The following is a 19,969-nucleotide window of genomic DNA, read 5'->3' as shown; positions in this document are numbered from 1 at the left end:
TTATAATCTAAAAGAGAATTTCTATAAGATCATGTATCGTAGATATTTAACACCAGACAAGTTATATAAGATTTATAAAGGTATGTCAAATGAATATTGGAAGTGTGAAAATAAAGGGACTTTTTATCATCAATGGGTGATAAATGTGATAAAGTAAAAAAAAAAGGAGTATGATTCATATTTTAATACAGAAAATTCTGAAAAGGGAGATAAAAATGAAACCAGAACTTTCCCTTTTTGATCTAATGCAGGGGTGTCAAACTTGATTTCATTGAGGGCCACATCAGGGTTGTATTAGACCTTGGAGGGTCAGGGCAGAGAGGTGGTGGACATGGGACTCGTGTTGGGGGGGGGGGCACCTGTGATGGTCAAGTGCTAAAGCAGGACTTCCCTGAGACTACCTCACTCTCATTGTAATCTCCTTCCTTCCTTCCTTCCTTTTTTTCTTTGTCCTTCCCTATTTATTCTAATTTCTTCTTCCTTCCCCTCTTTCCCTGTTTTTCTTTCCTTGCTCTCTTCCCATCTTTTTCTTTGTTTTTCTCCTTTCCCTTTCTCCTTTCCTGCCCCTTCTTGCATGCTCAAATGCAAAAGGGGAAACATTTCTCTTTTGTTTTGTTTTTAGTTTTGATAGCCCTCTACCAGCCAAAAAGGGGTGCTCCCTCCATGCCTCATTTTTACTAGCAGAGGCACCGCAGGCCGGTCCTTTGCTATTGCTAGGTCAGCCCTGTGGGCATCCTGTGGGCCAGATCTGGCCCATGGGCCTTGAGTTTGACACCCCTAGTCTATAATGTTCCCTCTAAGGTGCACGGCTGCGCGGCCGTGCATGTGGCAAGAAAACACCGTGCAGCAGTTTCTAACTGCCACGCAGTGATTTCTGTCACAGGCTCCGGAAGCTGAGGGGCCTCAGAAAATCCTTATAACCTAATAAAAAACGGGATTTTAAAAAAAATGTTGGCTCAGTTGTTGTTGTAAGTTGAAGACTATCTGTATAACTGTGATAGAAACAAACAAACACTTTATGGATAGATTTTAAAAAATGCAGTTCCCATTTTGAAGGCTATGCCAGAAACTTCTCAGGTTCAAAACTCAGGTAACTGCATCAAAAGATCACAGGTAGCTCACCCGCAGGTACTTTTTCAGGTAGATGTCTTCTGTTATACTAAGCTTGTGCCAGGTGTCTTCAATGAGGAAGTGGCGTCGTACTTTCAGAGTAAAGATAGGATATTCTGGAAGGTCACTTTTTCTCAGCCTCGAATCGCACAATTCATAATAAGCTTTATTTTTTAAATACTGGAGATGTCCAGAGGGATAAGAGATAATCAACATTTTTCATATTTTATCATAGAAGAAATGTAAGCAAATCAAAGGCTTTTAAGGCAATTCAGATGATGGTGTTTATATTTCAGCATTTTCTCCTCAAATATCCTAACAGCATTCAACCATTTCCTTAAATGTCTATAGAGATTCTCAGTCATCCAGTTCATGGCTCTCCCAAAGGTGCTTTTTTCAAGAGGCAGCTTTCTCATCCAAGAAGCTTCTTCAGCTCTGACTGGATGGTGACTTCTTCAGTCAGAGCTGAAGAAGCTTCTTGGATGAGAAGCGAAATGTCTTCCAAAAGAAAGCCAGAAAGTCCAGTTGCTTCTTGAAAGAAAAGTACCTTTGGGACATTTCCTTAAATCTCCACTGCAGGAAAAGTGGCAGGAAAAAGGGGTTGCATGGAGGTTCCTGCAATATTCATTATTTGCTTGCTTCTTTCTGTTGTTTTGTCTTTACAGGTAGTCCTCGACTTAACATTAGTTCATATAGTGACTGATCAAAGTTATAACAGCACTGAAAAATGTGCCTTATGAATGTTTTCCCCACTTATGGCCATCGCAGGCAGCATCCCCATGGCCACGTGATCAAAATTCAGATGCTTGGCAACTGACTCATACTTACGACAGTTGCAGTGTCCCGGGGTCATGTGATCACCTTTTGCGACCCTCTGACGAACAAAGTCAATGGAGAAGCCAGATTCACTTAACAACCGTGTTACTAAACAACTGCAGTGATTCACTTAACTATTGCGGCAAGAAAAGTTAGAATGGGGGAAAACGTCCTTAAACAAATGTCTCATTTAAGCAACAGAGATTTTGGGCTCAATTGTGGTCATATTACTGCTGATTATGGTGGGGGGAGTTTTACTCCATATCACATTTTGGATGGTGAAAATATAAACAAGCAAATAAATTGGGGGCTTCGTCCATAAGATACAAAGGGACTCATTGTCAAGACTCTTAAGTCATGGGAGTCCAACTTGGTTTCATTGAGGGCCGCATCAAGGTTGTGTTTGACCTCTGAGGGCTGGGTGTGGGGTGGGGGGCTGTGGTGGATGTAAGCAGGGTGGACGTGGCCATGGTGAGCAGAATGCTGCTGGAGGCCGGGGAGGCCAAAAATGGGCCATGGGGTGTCCATGTGGTCCGCTTTTGGCCAGCAGAGGCACCATGGGCCAGTCTTTTAATATTTGCAGGCTGGGGCTGCGGACCAGATTTAAGCACCCCACAGGCTGGATCTGGCCACTGGGTCTTGAGTTTGACACCTCTGCACTAGGCCAACCTATGGCAACTTTAAGAGGTGTGGACTCCAATTCTGGGAACTGAAGTCCATACCTCTTAAAGTTTCCAAGGTTGTAAAAGACTGTTCTACACAAATGGTATGCCACTCTCCCCAAAGCAAATTCTTGATCAGTCTTTTCCCAAACACTTTTCCACTTTCCTATCCAAAGCCCAATTTTTTTTGCATGGGGAAAAAATTGCACGTTCTTTTGAAAACAAGAGAAATCCGACCACCTCTCTAATAAGCAAGAATGGTTTACTTCTTTACCTCTTGTAGAACACAGGACATGTAATAAAGTATTTCCCTCTTGATTGCTACGTTGTAGACGAAAGGAAAATGACATAAACAGATTAACTTCTCTTCTTCTGGGATATTCTGCATATTGCAAAGTGGGGAAAATGGAAAACTTTTGAAACCAAAGAATATTTCATAAAACCTTCTTTGCTTCTCAACTGCTTTTGTCCCTTTGGCTTCCAACCTGCATCAATATTTTATTTTTTTGCTCCTTTCTGATTGCTTATTTAGGATCCTACGACTATCACTAAGTGTTGTATCTTATGATTCTTGATGAATGTACACTGAGAGCATATGCACCCAAGGCAAATTCCTTGTGTGTCCAATCACATTGGCCAATAAAGAATTCTATTCTATTCTATTCTATTCTATTCCATTCCATTCCATTCCATGAAAATACCTCAAAAATAAAAATAACGAACCATCTCTCTCAAAGCAAAGGTTTATGCTTGGGCACAATTAGATAACTGCTATGAAGGAAAAATCACACATTCCCTAATTTAGAATTTCCCAATTCCACAGTAAAGCAGTCCATTTCACCTCTCAGTCAGGCTAATGTGTCAGTTATAGATAGTCCTCGACTTACAACAGTTCATTTAGTGACTGTTCAAAGTTACAACGGCACTGAAAAAAAGACATAACCATTTTTTCACACTTACGACCTTTGCAGCAGCCCCATGATCGTGTGATCAAAATTCAGATGCTTGGCAACTGGTTCATAGTTATGACCGTTGCTGTGAAAAGAAGGACCAGGGGTGACAAGATAGCAGTGTCCCAATATTTGAGGGCTTGACACAAAAAATAGAGGGAGGGACTCAACCTATTACCCAAGGCACCTGAAGGCAGGACAAGAAACATGGATAGAAACTAATCAAGGAGAGAACCAACCTTGAAATAAGAAGAAAGTTAAAACAATTAAGTCAGTGGGATGGCTTCCTTCCAGACGTTATTGGTGCTCCAACCCTGGAGGTTTTAAGAAGACATTGGATAGCCATTTGGCTGAAATGGTGTAAGGCTGTGATTGTGAACCTATGGCTCATGTGCCCAAGGTGGCACATGGAGCCATGTCTCCTGGCACGGGCAGCATGGCCCTTCTGGATTTCTGGCACGCATGCACATGCGACAATGAGCTGGCCTTTGTGCATGCAGCAGTGGTGGAAATCAGAAGGGCTGGTTGTCTGTTTTCCGGCCAGACAGATGATTGGCATGTGCACATGTGTGGCAGTAACCGGAAGACTGGCTGGCTGGTGCCGGAAACCGGAAGTTCATTTTTTGGCGTGCGCATCCCCACTATGCAGCTCCTCTTCCTGGTGGTGGCCCAGATGAGCCTGAAGTGCTCCCTTTTTGGAACTGGATGCCGAAAAAGTTCCCCATCACTGGTGTAAGGTTTCCTGCCTAGGCAAGGAGTTGGCCTAGAAATCCTCCAAGGTCCCTCCCAATTCTATTCTTCTAGTAATAACAGAATAGAATGGAAGGGACCTTGGAGGTCTTTTAGTCCACCCCCCTGATTAGACAAGAAACCCGATACCAGTGATGGCGAAACCTTTTGGCACTGAGTGCCAAACAGCAATGTGCACGCACACCGGAAGCCTGAAGACCAATGGCCGGTGGGCATGCTCACCAGCCAGCTGGTCTTCGTGCTTCCGGCTCTCCGGCGTATGCAAACACCAACTAGTCAGCACACATGCATGCACTGGAAACCACAAGAGCAGCTGGTTATGGTGCACATGCCTACCAAGAGGGCTCTGCGTGCCATCTCTGGCACAGGTGCCATAGGTTTGCCATTCATGGCCCTATACCATTTCAGACAAATGGTTATTCAATCTCTTCTTAAAAGCTTTCAGTGTTGGAGCATTTACAACTTCTGGAGGCATGTTGTTCCACCGATTGTTCTAACTGTCAGGAAATTCCTCCTTAGTTCTAGGCTGCTTTTTTCCTTTTTTAGTTTCCACCCATTGCTTCTTGTCCCACCCTCAGGTGCTTTGACTCCCTCTTCTTTGTGGCAGCCCCCGAGATATTGGAAGACTGCTATCATGTCGCCCCTGGTCTTAAAAAAAAAAATCAAACTAGACATACCCAGTTCTTTGTATGTTTTAGCCTCCAGTCCTCTAATCATGTTTGCTGCTCTTCTCTGGAGTCTCCACATCTTTTTTACTTTGTGGTGACCAAACCTGGTTGCAGTATTCCAAATATGGCCCTACCAGGGCATTATAAAGTGATACATGAACATTGTGTGTGATCTTGATTCTTTCTCTCTGTTTATGCAGCCTGTTTCTATTCTGCTCTAACATGCTAAGCAAAAACCAAACATATTATGGATTCACGTCAGGGGTGGGTTTCGACCGGTTCGCACCGGTCCCTGCGATCCGGTTGGTCGCCAAACCCGGAAGTAAGTAACTTCCGGGAACGGCGAAGCCCCCCCCCCCGCGCCCGCGCGCCCGCACACCCGCGCCTGCTCCTTACCCGGTTTTTACGAATTCTGCGCTTTCCACGCATGCGCAGAACGCCTGCGCGATCCTCCAGGAGCAGCTGGAGCATCGCGCAGACGCTAATACGCATGCGTGTGCTGCGTGCGTGCGCGCGCTGCGTGCGTGCGCGAGGACGCCGCCGGCCGGTTGGAACGGGGCGAGAAACCCACCCCTGATTCATGTGATGTTTTAACCCAGGTTTCTTGACCAAAATACTTTCATCTGGGGAGAAATGGGGAATAAAGCAAGAATATATTTCAATCCAAGGACATTTCACTTCTGTCCAAGCTTCATGAGCTCTAATACTTTCCGTCTACACAAGGCCAAGAGACCATGTAAAATTATACTTACTTCCTGTAACTTCCATCTCTGTAAATCTCCTATTAAGTTAATTTTTTGAGCAATTTCGTCTATGCAGAAAGTACTTGTTTGCAGTTGGCATTCAGCCTTCATGTTGACCTTGAAGGAAAATATTTATAGGTCAAAGCCATGGGTTTTGTATCAAGAGGCAGTACGAATTCTCCACAATCACTTCCAAGTCACCAGACATACCTTATACAGCTTTTTAAGCACTTCGAGGGTACCAATCCATGTCTTGTCTCTGGGGAAATGGTTATAACAAGGCAACATGGCTGACACACATGTCTTCAACATTTGAACTATTTGCTCGAAAAACGGACCGGGCAACAAGGACCAATACTTTTCTGAAAGAAAGATCGTTTCAAGTCATTAAAAATATAGACAGAATCAATCGTATGCTTAGTAAGCCAAAATGAGGAAAATCCTTGATGAGGCTGCAGAAGAAATAAGCAATGTTTTGAGGAGTAGAAAGTCAATCTTAACTGTAGTCTAGATTCCAAGATTAATGTCTATAGGTGAACAACAATCAAGAAACTACTCTGAAGTAACCCCTTGTATTCAGATAGTCCTTGACTTACAACAGCACTGAAAAAAAGTGACTTGTGACTGTTTCTCCGCTTCTACCATTTCAGCATTGCGGGCTGTTTTTTGGCTGTTTTCAGGCATTTTTTGGCACTCTGGTGCTGGCAAAGACCAGCTGTTTTATGGATTGGGTGAAGGAACGCAGGAGCCATGGATTGCAAGGAACAAGATCTTTATTATAACAGAAGATGACAGCGATTCAAAATAGTCAAGACCGCGCCACAGTATTTATACTAAGCATGTAGCAAGTTAAGCACCAATCAGGGGCCGAGTACTGCACAGCAACTGCTGATGCAGTACCTCGGCCAATCAGGACACACTGGCTGGTTAGCAACAGTCTATGCTGCGTCCCAGCCAATCAGGGCGCAGCATAGACTGTTGCTGGCCCTTTCGGATAGATTAGAATATTCTTGATATTTAACAAGCTGGCTGGTCCGCGCATACCTGTTTGGGGAGCGGTTTTTTTGGCCGTTTTCATGCTGTTTTCCGGCGCTCTAGCGCTCGCAAAGACTACCTAGTGCGGACCAAAAACCAGAAGGGCACCTGGAGATGGCACATGTGCCCACAGAGAGGGCTCTGCATTCCACCTATGGCATGCAGAGTGTGCCAGAGGTTCGCCATCACGGCTATAGGTTCTGAAAACCATTGAAAACTTGGCTTTGTTCCCTGGTCTCCGAGTAGGGTGGCTGTGGAGCTCTTGTTTGTTTTCTGTGGGATTTTTTTAAGGTGTTGAGTTTCTCATTCTAGATATTCAGGATTTCCTCATTTTCTTTCTTGCTTTATTTCATACAGGAAGTCACACGGCGCTGGATGGCTTCAAAATTTAAAGAAACAAACCAACAAGGTTTGTCAGACAGAAAAAAAATACTTGTTCTGACCCAGCTTAGCAGAACCAATAAACAGACTCCTTGTCTGGAAAAACTCCTCTTTATTTATCTACTGTGAATTAATGGTATTCACACACCGAAAAGTCCAGGCCGTAATCCTTCAAAGGGTTTACTGCAATAACAGACCTTATCTGTTCCTTGGGGTACTTTCCAGCTGGGAGCCTCCAGCCTCAAAGCAGTAAATTAAGTTTTGGCAAGCAGTCTCTGAGGCAGGAACCTTGATAAGCAAATCTTCCAAAAGAAATCCGAACTGTTGTCTCCTAAGAACATGCTTCCCCTTTTCTTCTATTTATTCCCCAGCCAGGGTGGGGCCATTCAGCCTCCACATGTGCCTTTCTTCTCGAGTCGACTCCTTGTCCTCCTCTCCAACATATACGCATCCGGAACAGGCTCCAGCTGTCCTTTCTCCCCACTTATCTCTGACTCTGAAGGCAGCTGGGAAATGTTGGAGGGCCCTGGCTCTACCTCTGCTTCTAAGGCAGAGCATCCCTCAGAGTCTTCCCCAGACTCCAGAACTGGCCCAAGTTCCTCCCCAACCTCCTCATCATCCGAGTATTCCACCAGCTCTGCTGGCAGCTGATAGGCCACAACAGGAATGCACTAGTTCTCTGTTACCCTGGAGGGCAAGATTAGAATTACTGAGATGAATCTACAGTGAAGCCCTACAGTCAGAGCCATCAAACAACCGAATACATTGCCTTATGAAGACATAGATTCCCCTTCACGGGAGGGGTTTAAACATAGACTGGATAGCTATCTTGGATAAAATTATATCTGTGATACCTTCTATGCTTATGGCTCTACCGCTTTTGCTGAAAAAATGTAGAATTCTCTTGAGCTGGGAGACTGAGGGATGTAATATATGAATGGGGGCCACACAGGATGTGTGAAAAGAAAAAAGGAGAATTGTTCCAAACTCACCTAGAATCTTGGACGAGCCTTTGCTCAGACCTGTGACAGCTTCAGCAAACTGTAAAACTAGTAACGGCATCTCATGTGCTCCCTGAACAACACAGCACTCAGGTATCAGAAGAAAAATAGCAAAAGCTTCTTGGTGAGGAGAACTCCATGGAAGAGCAGGAAATAGGTTGCCCGATAGGGAAGAACAGATCTGTTTAAAAACAGTAGGTATAGCTGGCTTCAAATCTATTTAGTTTCAGAAGAAAAGCAGATATGCAAAAAGGAACAATTATTGCCCTGCCCACTCCTGAATTGCAGCCCATTATGGTGTAGCACCAGGTTGCATGATCAGACATTACTTTGCCAGGACTGAATCTGTCTTAAGTGAGAAGCTATTGAAAGGGGCTGCCAAGAGACACTATTGTCCCATGAGGTTGATTGAGGTTGCATGGATCAGGTTGCAAGCCTTCGCTGTGTATCTCCTATGTTCTAGATTAGGGATGTCAAACTCAAGGCTCAGGGGCCAGATCTGGCCCGCAAGATGTTTAAATCTGGACCATGGGGTCATCCTGGAAATATCAAAGGAACGGCCCTTGGTGCCTCTGCCGTCCAAAACGGGCCACACAAAGGCCTCACAAGGCCCTCACGAGGCTCATTTTCGACTGGGAGATTTGGCGGGCAAAGTGCTGCAGTAGAATGTCCAGGCCAAAAATGGGGCACTGGGGGGGTCTGTGTGCAGCCACCCCGCAAACTGTTTTGGCTGGCAGGGTGCCACAGGAGGCATCTGCCCCATCTCCTGCCCCCTGCTCCCATCCCCCACCCCACTGCCAGCCCACAGAGGAGAACTACAATGCTGATCCGGCCCTTGAAAGAAATCCAGTTTGACACTCCTGTTCTAGATAATTCGATTCATAAAGCTTTGTGGAGTCACCTCCTGCTTGGCTTTCCATAACTTTATTCTGCTGTGTTTTTAATCTTAGCGGGGCTGTGGCATCTGTTGGGGTAGGGGAAAGTGGATGAGATTTTTTCTTAATGTTATTTGTTGTTTTTACTCTGTAGTGCGCTATGTGGACATGGGCAATGGATGGAAGGGAGTATATCAGGGCAGGATTTCTGTGTAATTGGAACTCATGAAGAGGCAGAGCTCCCAATTCCACAGGGAGATCTACAGCGAATTCTTACAGAAATTACATTCCAACTGGAGATAATAGTTATCCGAAGGCAACTAAAGCTGTGGTGGGAAGCCAGGTGCTCTCCTTGTGTTCTAGATTAGAATTTTGGATTTTTTAATCCTCTAACTGTTAGGACAACCTTCACACAACTGGAAGTACCACTTGGGGGATCAGGATTATATACCAGTCCATCTATGAATTCTCTCATCTGATCACAGAACAATCAACAGACCGTCCAATGAGGAATAATCCCTATATTGAAAGAAAAATATGTTTTCTTTACCTGCTGAGCAATCCAATCTGTCGTAGCAAGTTCCTTCAAAACTTTTCTTGCTTCTTGAAGATTCACTGGGATATAACAGTCCATTGGCACATCAGATCTAGGAGGAAAAATGGAATGTCCATTTTCTGAGGAATGTCCAAGACTCAATCACATGTTTCTTAAGGCTATCGTTCAGAAATTGTATACAGTGACCACCTACATTATATTTCCTAGCTTTTGAGCATCAGATCGTTCAAAGAGAAGATAGACTTATCAGGATTTAAGGCTCTTCAGATAAACTACTGGAAATTTACTTAATTACTTACCTACTTACAGCATAGGTAAAGGTTTCCCTCGCACATATGTGCTAATCGTTCCCAACTCTAGGGAACAGTTTTCAAAGCCAAAGAACCAGCGCTGTCCAAAGATGTCTCCGTGGTCATGTGGCCGGCATGATTAAACGCCAAAGGCGCACAGAATGCTATTTACATCATAGAACCAGATAAGAACTGAAATAGGATATGGGTGGGGAGGACAAATAATATGTTTTATCTCCTTTTATATAGTTTGGAGATGATGGGGTGTTTGTTATTGCAAGATTCAGAATAGCCATGGCATGGCAGGGATTTTTCCACCTTGTCTTCAGTTTTTTGAGATTAGCAAATTTGAAGATGACTGCAATTTTTCTTCCAAATATCTGTTATGGGTCTGCAAGCAGTGGCAATATGGAAATCCTTTAATAATCTGAAGAGCCTAGGGCCATGATGGCAAACCTATGGCACGCATGCCACAGGTGGCACACGGAGGCCTCTCTGCCAGCATGCGAGCCCCAGCTGAGATCCACCAAGAATGCACTGCCGGACAACTGATTTTCGGGTCTCTGTAAAACACTATACAAGCCATCCATATACATCCAACAGGAACAGGAAGTGCCTCACAGGAGCAGATAGAGAGGCAGGAAATGCATCACTGAACAATGGAGATGAATGCTAGAGAGGAATAAAGCGGCATACGAGGCGGAGATAACTCCTGTAACAGCGTAGGCGTGCAGAGAGGAGGAACACAGTGGGTGCGCCCCCCATGTCCCATTTTTGACCCAAGGAAGCTTCAGGGAGGCCCGCCAGGCCCAAATGGGGCGCAGGATGGGATGCAATTGCACAGGGGGGCACACACACCTTGTATTATGAGTGCAGGTGCTTTCGGCATGGTTAGCCATCATTGACCTAGCGCCTTCATTTTTAAGGGTAATGGGACATTTTGCAGCATAATGATTTGAAGAATTTGGAATGGATTTAGACCAAAGTCTTAATTCTGTCACAGAGCTAATTTGGTTCATTAGGTTAATTAATCTACTAACCACTCTGCAGCCCAATTTGAAAAGTGGCTGGGAATTTACAACTGGTCTGGAAATATTGTCCTGATTGCATAGAAATTGGGGGCCAGGCAGATAAATGCAATAAACAATTTCTTCAGATGTTTAATTCACTGGGGTTACAATAATATAGTGATCCCCATCAAAACCATTAAAAAGCTAAAGTCAGAATATTTTGGACAAGTGATGCAACACCCAGAAAAATAAACCATACTTCACTTAATCCTTCAAGGAAAGATTGAAGGCAAACAAGGTCAAGGTCCAGCCAAAGAAGAACATCAGGGCTTCAAAATCTAAGGGAGTAGTTTGGTCAAAACTCAACAGCACTTTTTCATGTGACTGTTGATAAAAATGATTGCCAATGTCTGATGATGGATATGGAAGAAGAAGAAGAGGAGGAGGAGATCCCCCAACCTTAGCAGCTTGGTGGTCTGGCTGGGGAAGGGGAGTTGGTGGTGGGGCAATGCGCCCATACGCACAACTGGATTTGCACAAGATGAGCTGCACGCACACATACTTGCCAGACTGCCACTTGCGAGAGTCGACCTGCATGCACGCATGCACACCAGCCCACCACTCACAAGGCCTGGTTGCGAATAGGCCACAGCAAGACAGTAGGGCGTGCCCCTGAGGTTGGGGATCCCTGCACTAGTGAGTCAGGACTTGTAATTCTCTCCCAAGAATCCAACCGCACTGCTGCGTACAATGGAGGCTACTCACCTTGTTTGTAAAAAGCTTGCTGTTAAGCAAGGAGGTGAGGAAAAAATTTCTTTTATCTCCCTATCAAAAAGATAGAAAAGAAAAGCAATTAATCAAACCATAGCATACCAACCCAGCTTTATACTTGCTTGGAAATAACTCTGTGTCCAACGTAAGCCACGGTGGCTCAGTGGTTAGAGTGCAGTACTGCAGGCTATTTCTGCTGACTGCCGGCTGACTGCAATTTGGCAGTTCAAATCTCATCAGGCGTTGACTCAGCCTTCCATCCTTATAAATAAGAATCCATCAACTTCCATGTAAATCTTATAATTCCACCTATGTTAGTGTACAAATCTCACATCTTGTACTTCTTTTCTTCCCTTTGGCTATAAAATTTACCATCAGCTATTATATCAGAAACAGTCAATTATGTCATACTGTGGTACTGAATGAAATACCACCATTGACAGGGATCAAAATTGTAGAAAATTATTGCCTACCAGAAGTTATTGAACTACAATCTCAAACAGCTCTTGATATGGCCAATAATGAGAACTGCAGGAAACTTAAGATTTAACAACATCTGGAGAATTATAAGTTCCCTGTAAAAAGAATGACTTCTTAATGTCCATTCAGAAATAACATTGGTCTTTGTTTGGAAAACTTGCACAGTGCATAATACCTTAATTGCTCTCATTAACATTTGTTCAAGCTCCAGAAATTTAAATCTTATCCTTCATTGATCCACTATCTGCTGATAGGGTGGAAACAGATAGGGTGGTGGGATTTACTTACCTTCCCTACTGGATCGCAAATGTGAGCGTGCATGTGTTTGACTCCCCTGGTCTAGGGAGCTGAGCTTGCAGAAGGAGTGGGGGCATGGCAAACAGAATAACAAAGTAGCAGAGTTGGAAGGGACCATGGAGGTCTTCTAGTCCAACCCCCTGCTCAAGCAGGAAATCTTGCAGGAAACAACAAATTTTCAGAGTCTAAAGGAGAAGGTGGGTGGGGGGAAATGTACTTTCAGATGTGGAAAATTCTGCTAATGTAGCTTTACAATAGAGATACTCTTAGTCGTGCTTCTTGCCTGGACTACACAAAGGGCTGATAGATGTTTACAGAAGTACATTTTTATCATAAGAAACAGGCAATACAAGACAATACAAGTAGCAACCTTAGAGCATTCTGCTGTGCTTCACTTCTTATTTCTGCTGACTTCCATTTCTCAATCAGTCCTCTGTCCAGCTGGCTGATCCTAGGCAAGACTTCCAAAGAGGTGGCTGCATTAGTACATGCAGAAGCCTGAAGAAAGGAAAATCCAAATGAAAAAGCGTTGTTGCTATCTCACATAACCAACGGTTCATGATGTAAACTTTTGAGAAGGCGGAGATTCACGGTCACTTCTCATTCATGATCCTGTAGAAAATGGGAATGCAACTTTTGGGAAATTGTGTTTACAAATATCATTGCAAGTTGATGAATCATCCAAATGTCTATGTAAAGAGAAGAAACTTATGTATTCAGTCAAATAACACATTTGATTTAGGTCGGTACTTATTAGAATAGTTGCATCCACAAAATGCAGGCAGTCCTCATTTATAGTATCTGCTATAATCTATTTGAAGTGCTACACAGCCTACTACTAGAAACTTAGCTTACTGATGGTTTGATAATAATGTTGAAGTCAAGACAGTTTACAAAAGAAATAAAAAAAATTACCTGACATGTATTGACAAAGTTGACATATGCTCCAGCAAAAATTTGGATTCCCAACAATTCTACAATGATATGAATATAAGTGTATTATTATTATTACTATTATTATTATTATTATTATTATTATTATTATTATTATTATTATTATTATTATTTACTTTATTCATTAAACATGAAACTCAGCCAACTGAATATTCAAAAATGCATTACATCAGACAGATGTTATTATTATTGCAATAAGTACAATATTTATTTAACTTCTCCTCCTTCCTTTCTCTTGTTATTTCCAGTGTAACTTTGTGGGGGTGCTTCTGAAAGTTCCAGAAGGAATTCACCTGCAGCTTATAATTCCTTTGTCCTTCAAAATGGTCTTCCTTAAACTTTCTAACATAAACATGCAGCAGCTCTCTTGTTCTCCACTAACAGAAATATACATTTTCTTTTCATGAAAAACAGGAGAATTTAGTGCTCACTCCAATCATACTTTTAAGTTTAATTTTGCAGCCAGAATGTTGTGCATATTAGATTAGAATTTCAGAATTTACTATATTTTTTTTTAAAAACCCTTTATTTTGCTTTTGCAGCTCAAGGAATTACATAGCTATGCAATTTTCTAGTTCTACGCTCCTGCCAACTGATTAAAATGTGAGACTCCTAAAATTACTATAGGTAGTCATTGACTTAGGACCACAATTGAACCCAAAATTTATGATTCCTAAATGAGACATTTGTTATATGAGCTTTCCCCCTTTTTACGAACTTCCTTGGCCCCTTTGTTAAGTGAATCTCTGCAGTTGTTAAATTAGTTAAATTAGTAACAAGGTTGTTAAATGAATCTGGCTTCCCCATTGACTTTGCTTCCCAGACGGTTGCAAAATGGGATCCCATGACCCCGGGACACTACAACCATCATAAATATGAACCAGTGGCCAAGTGTCTGAATTTTGATCATGTGACCTTGGGGATGGAGCAAAGGTCGTGAGTGTGAAAAATAGTCATAACTCCCTTTTTTCAGTGTGGTTGTAACTTTAAATGGTCACTAAATGAACTTTTATAAGTTGAGGACTACCTGTACATCCTTTTTCTCTACCAGGATAAACGTACATTCATCTGTACTCTTCCCAGTTCTTGTCAGCCTGTTCTGCACTTCAAAAGCTACCAGATAATCAATCTACACTGCATTTTTAAATGCTACATTTTTATGCTTTTAACTGTACGCCACCTAAGAGTCACACTGTGAATGAGATGGATAACTCTAAATCGGGCAAATCAAATTAAATAAAAATTAAGGTCTTGATTTAGGGTATAACCAGTTTTGAGTCCACCTTCAGCCATAGAAATACATTAGTTAACTTACATCTAGCCATTAAATCTCAACCCAAACCATTTTACAAAGTTTCGGAATGATCTTGGTGTTAAAAAAAAAAGATATGAAGTTGTATTTATATCAGCTTTTTAGAGTAAAGCACAACCCAAAAATCTAGAAAAAATTAACTCCAAAGAACTTCCAAGAACATTTGATCAGAATGTCAAAAAGATCAGCAATCAAACACTGAATAAAATATACGCAAATCGAATCTGACTTTTCGGTGTCACTTTTCAAAGGGACACCTTTCTGTTTTCAAACTATGGTATGTCTTAAATGAGCTCATATGTGGCTGTATGTTGCCCCCATGCATTCTTGCAATAACACTATTTTGCATTCTGTATTTGTGTTTACAAAAAAGGTACCATTAGGGGCAAGAAGAGCATTGAGGTCAATACAATTTCTTTCTTCTTGTCTGCTCTCCGATGCCGAACTTTCCGTATCCTGCAGGAGACCTCGTCCAAAAGACCACAACTGCCCAGACGCAGAGACACAAAGAGTGTGATAACTGCAGAAAAACCAAAATACTGTCAGCTTCCCATATGAACAACTCTGCTCTATATCTGTTTGGGATTGTTATGGTTTAGAAAAGCCATATTAATATAAGTTCCCTAAAAATGTTGCAGATGTATCTAAATATGTCACAGATGTATAGTCCTCTCATCATCTAAAGTTCCCGGTAAACCAACAGCCTCCAAAATGTTAGAAGTGCTCAATGCACTTTAAATGGATTTTGTTTTTATATAAGCTATATCAATTTCCCTTGAAAGCACATATGTAACCACTCACATAGATGTAGAAGGAAAGAGATGGTACATACCTTCCACAGGAAATGTGGGAAACTCGATCATCAATCTCATCGATTTTCTGAGGACCAGTCTTTGAAGAGTTGTGTCCTAGTTGTCCAGCACTGTCATCTCCAAAGGTGAAAACACTGCCACTCTATGAAGGATGTTAACAAATCCAGCACCATCAGGTTTTTCCCCATCTACCTGTTTTAGTTTTATTAAACATTTCTGCAACTACATGTTGTTTTGGAGGACAAAGGTTATATTTGCATGCAGATATGCCTGACTCCAACTGCGGCCATGTCATTTTGCAACATGGTCTTTGGCAGCAAGAAAAAGGGGTCAATCAAAATATTTTGAAGTTCCAACATATTTTCTTCACTTCCACACTCTTAAGAGTGTGTAAGATCATGTCTCTAATCCGGCAGTTCCTTCCTAATCCAGGAAAATAGCAACATGAAAGCTTCAAACAAAGCTAAAAATGCTTCCGGTCAAAGAGAAAAACCAAAAATATTCACCTATGAGCAAAGAAGGGGGAAAATGCTAATTGAAATCCTATTCACTACAATGACCCATTTTAAATAAAGTTCAAAAATGTCTGAAATTTCTTCTAATAGTTATTCTAATTCTTAAATTCAATAATGTAATTTGGGTGGCTTCTGAAGCAATCATTGGTGCCCAAAAGGTTGGGGGCCACACCATAAAGACCTCACCAGTTCCATCATTTGTTACATTTAGTATTCAAACCTTCCGTAATATTCCACAAAACAATTCCCAATATCCAGTTAACAGACTGCTGCTAGCAGTATGGAAGCTTCGTTACAAATTCAATACCTTGGTGAGAACAGCTGTATGTTCATCTCCGCAGCTAATATAAGTCACTTCAAGGTTTCTCAGGGCACCTACTGAGTAAGGTTTGAAGATCTGTTCTGTTGAAAAAAATAACCATCAGAATACTGCAGCATTTTATATGAATATTCCAAGAACCATCCCAAAGTTTATTAAAATACGCCGTTATTTATTAAGTGTGACTGAAATAATTACTGTAACACAAATTGAATTAAAGTAGTTATAGCAAGCTTTGAAAAGCCACTCTAGAAGTTTCTAAAATGTAAACCTTAGAATTGTCTCCATCTTTCAAGTGAGGGATAATTAATGAAAGTTATTATTTTAAAGTTATTATAAGCTTGAATTATTGGTTCAAAGTAGAATGTGAGCACAGAAAATGGTAATGATGGCTTGAACTCGTATTTGTCCCCTGGTGAGAAAATGTGCATTCAGCCCATTCAGTGTCTTTAAAATGCGGCCTGGCATAGTGTAGAACAGGGGTGTCACAGCTCCTTCACTTAATAACCAAGAAAGAAACCACTCAACTCCATTTTGCAGAATTAAGTGTACTTTTACTGATTACAAGTAATGAGAAGCTAAGCAAGGCTGGATCTGAGCAAAAGAGTGCGAAAGCAATAGATATCAATACATGATTTATTCCCCTCCCCTTGGTACCCCAGTCCATAGTCCAATCGTATATCTCCACAGCTGTCAGTTGGGAGACATCTTCAAAAATCATCATCAGGTTGGTATGCTGGACAGTTGGCCTTAGCGGGAAACTCCCCTTCTTCCACAGGCGCAAACGACTGGTGTGAACAACTCTCAATTAACAGTCCTCCTGTACAGATTATTTCCCTCACCCAAATACCATGCCCTCCCTCCCCGTTTCAATGGCAGCCGAAAAGCAAGCAGCAAAACAGAGGCTGACAAGGGGTGGGTAACTATGGCAACTTTATTACCTGTGGACTTCAACTCCCAGAATTCCTGAGCCAGCCATAAGGAATTCTGGGGGTTTAAGTCCACAGATTGTAAAGTTGCCATAGTTACCCACCCCTGTTCTACACTATGCCAGGCTGCATTTTAAAGATACTGAATGGGCTGAATGCACATTTTCTCACCAGGGGATAAATACGAGTTCAAGCCATCGTTACCATTGTTTGTGCTCACGTTCTACTTTGAACCAATAATTCAAGCTTATAATAACTTTAAAATAATAACTTTCATTAATTATTTAATGATTAACAATTATGTCAGATATATTTTATATATTTTATAACTTAGCTCTCGTCTATCCTGCGCCAGACAAGTTTTTTTCTGAACAAAAATATATACTTAAGGGATCAACCAGACTCAGCCTGACCTATTAGGTCATTCAGGGAGATACTGACTTTTTTAGGACTAATCCCTTTGCCAAAGAAGACCTCTCACAATCACCTAGAGAATCAAATCAGGTCATCCAAAGTACCAATTGGTTGTTTTACAAGTCTATCCCTAGAACCTAATTCCCATCCCATTCCCTCCCTCCAAATCCTCTTTTGTTGAAATTTAATTCCCAAAAGTTGGCAAAAAAGATTTCATGATATTGCAGTCTCAAGGAGTCCCTTTCCCAGAGATAAGATTTCCAATTTGTTTATACATCTCAGTCTTATTTTAAAACTCATCCAAGAAGCTTCTTCAGTTCTGCTGAAGAACTGTTCTGCAGAACTGAAGAGGCTTCTTGGATGAGAAGTGAAACATCTTCAAGGAAAAGCAAAGGAAGTCCAGCTACCTCTTGAAAAAGCACTTTGGGACAACCATGGCCTGGATGACTGAAAATATCTACACTCGGGTTTTATTTTAAGAGAATTGCCATTTCTAACCCATCTCTGCTGATTTTATCTATCAATACATTAGTTTAACATTTTTAATTTTTTAATTTTAATTATTATTATTTTTGCCCAGCTTGGAGGGAACCAGTTCTATCCAAATGCAAGTCTACAGCTATCTGTCTTCTCCTCCTCTTAAGGAGGTAAGGAAAAGATCTAGGATGGGATTTCTTCATTTATATAGATGCAATCTTTAGGTTTGGATCCATTTGTTTATAGGTTGAGATGATGATGAAAAGGAGTCAGTGTCTCTTATCTCTTAAATTAAAATCCAACAACAACCTTCACAGATTTGACAGGTATCCTGGTTATCCCTCTAAAGACACCAATCTAGCCAGGTTTCTTTCTGTTTCAAATGGCCAGAGAAGTGTAACATACTGAGTTAAAAACCATGTTAACAATCCACAGTGGCTGGGATATAATAACATTAGAAACATATTTTGGCTTAGTGCGTTTTTAATAATGCTGATAACTGCAGGTGTCAGACAGATGAAAGGAAATTTATTACTCTAATGACATGAAATCTCAGTTTTACTTAGTCACTGTGTATCATGTGCTTAGCAACGTCAAGCCTGATGTAGTTTCTGTTTGAAAGAACAAAATAAAGACATTTATCAAAGCACTTATCATTTTTATTCTTGATTCTTGATATTCCCAAAACATTTTCTCTTCAATAAAAGAGACAATTAAAAGGAAATAACCAGGCAGCAGGGACATTTTTTTCCTGGGATAATATGAAGACAGACCTACCTTTTGAAGTTTTCTGGTTTAAACCCAACTGATGTGCATTGTTCCTTCCCCAGCCATAGGCTACTCCAGAATGAGACAAGACAAAGCTGTGTGCCCCACCAGCAGCCACCTGAGCCAAGGGGATGCCAGCAAGAGAGGAAATGTTACACGGTTGAGACTGGGATGGAAATTTTTTACCAAGACCCAGCTGACCATGGCTGTTCTGTCCCCAGGAAAAAATTCGGCCATCTTCATTGGGGGGGGGGGGAAAGGGGAAAAAACACCATTACATTGATTAGAATATAAATTGGCAACTTGTTCAGGTAAACCTGGGGTGTCAAACACAAGGGCCCTCAATGTAGTCGGATGCGGCTTGTGGGGCCGTCCTGAAAAATGTAAGTGGTCGGCTCACGTCACTTTGGCCCATCTACCCAATGGGAAGAGGAAACATCGGGCCAGCGTGGCTTCAGCCCAGTCTACCCATTGTGAAGGGGATACCTGACAGCAGTTTGGGCAGTGGCATCAAGCTGCCCATGCCTACTCAGTTGGCCACACCCACCTGGCCCCCCAAGGTCAACCACAGCCCTGATGCAGACCTCAATGAAATTGAGTTTGACAGCCCTGAAGTAGACAAAAGTATCCCCTCAACGTTTAAGATGGCAAACATTTCACAGGTTTGCCAGATCTTGTGAACAATCCATTATCCTGCCCTCCAAATTGTATCCATTCCCTCCTGAAATCTTGTAGATTCATGGAATGATTTTTGGTGGAATATCACAAAAACCATTCAGAGATAACCATGGATTAACACAAAACTTTCTATTTTATGAAAATACCTTCCATGTCGCATTATCTTCTCTAAATGGTTGGGGGCAATAGAATTCAGAGTCTAACATGAGCTACCACACATGACAACTACCAGGCTAGTAAGTGTCATCACATGCACAGATCTGCATTCTTCTTGATTACATATTAGTGACTGTTTGAAGTTACAATGGCACTGAAAAAAATGACTTATCTCCATTTTGCACACTTGCAACAATTGCAGCATCCCCATGGACATGTGATCGAAATTCAGATGCTTGG

The 19,969-nt window shown here is 41.8% G+C and overlaps 1 protein-coding gene across 1 annotated transcript in view; it reads right to left on the bottom strand.

Moving 5' to 3' along the window:
* The window catches only part of LOC116513095 (probable E3 ubiquitin-protein ligase HERC6), a 36,299-nt gene that overhangs the window by 10,323 nt on the left and 6,007 nt on the right, over positions 1–19,969 (bottom strand). The window contains exons 4-16 of the mRNA XM_032223909.1: positions 18,905–19,132; positions 16,296–16,390; positions 15,494–15,615; positions 15,039–15,181; positions 13,311–13,369; positions 12,766–12,893; positions 11,613–11,672; positions 9,542–9,638; positions 8,108–8,297; positions 5,910–6,061; positions 5,709–5,816; positions 2,863–2,970; positions 1,123–1,290 (exon numbers count right to left, since the gene is read on the bottom strand). Coding sequence (XP_032079800.1) covers positions 1,123–1,290; positions 2,863–2,970; positions 5,709–5,816; positions 5,910–6,061; positions 8,108–8,297; positions 9,542–9,638; positions 11,613–11,672; positions 12,766–12,893; positions 13,311–13,369; positions 15,039–15,181; positions 15,494–15,615; positions 16,296–16,390; positions 18,905–19,132 — 1,658 coding nt within the window. The remainder of the gene's footprint in view (positions 1–1,122; positions 1,291–2,862; positions 2,971–5,708; positions 5,817–5,909; positions 6,062–8,107; positions 8,298–9,541; positions 9,639–11,612; positions 11,673–12,765; positions 12,894–13,310; positions 13,370–15,038; positions 15,182–15,493; positions 15,616–16,295; positions 16,391–18,904; positions 19,133–19,969) is intronic.

Source organism: Thamnophis elegans, chromosome 9 (genome assembly GCF_009769535.1).
Source record: "Thamnophis elegans isolate rThaEle1 chromosome 9, rThaEle1.pri, whole genome shotgun sequence".
In the NCBI taxonomy this organism is placed as follows: Eukaryota; Metazoa; Chordata; class Lepidosauria; order Squamata; family Colubridae; genus Thamnophis; species Thamnophis elegans.
Note: the sequence above shows the minus strand (reverse complement) of the source record. Positions and strands in the feature narration are given on the sequence as shown.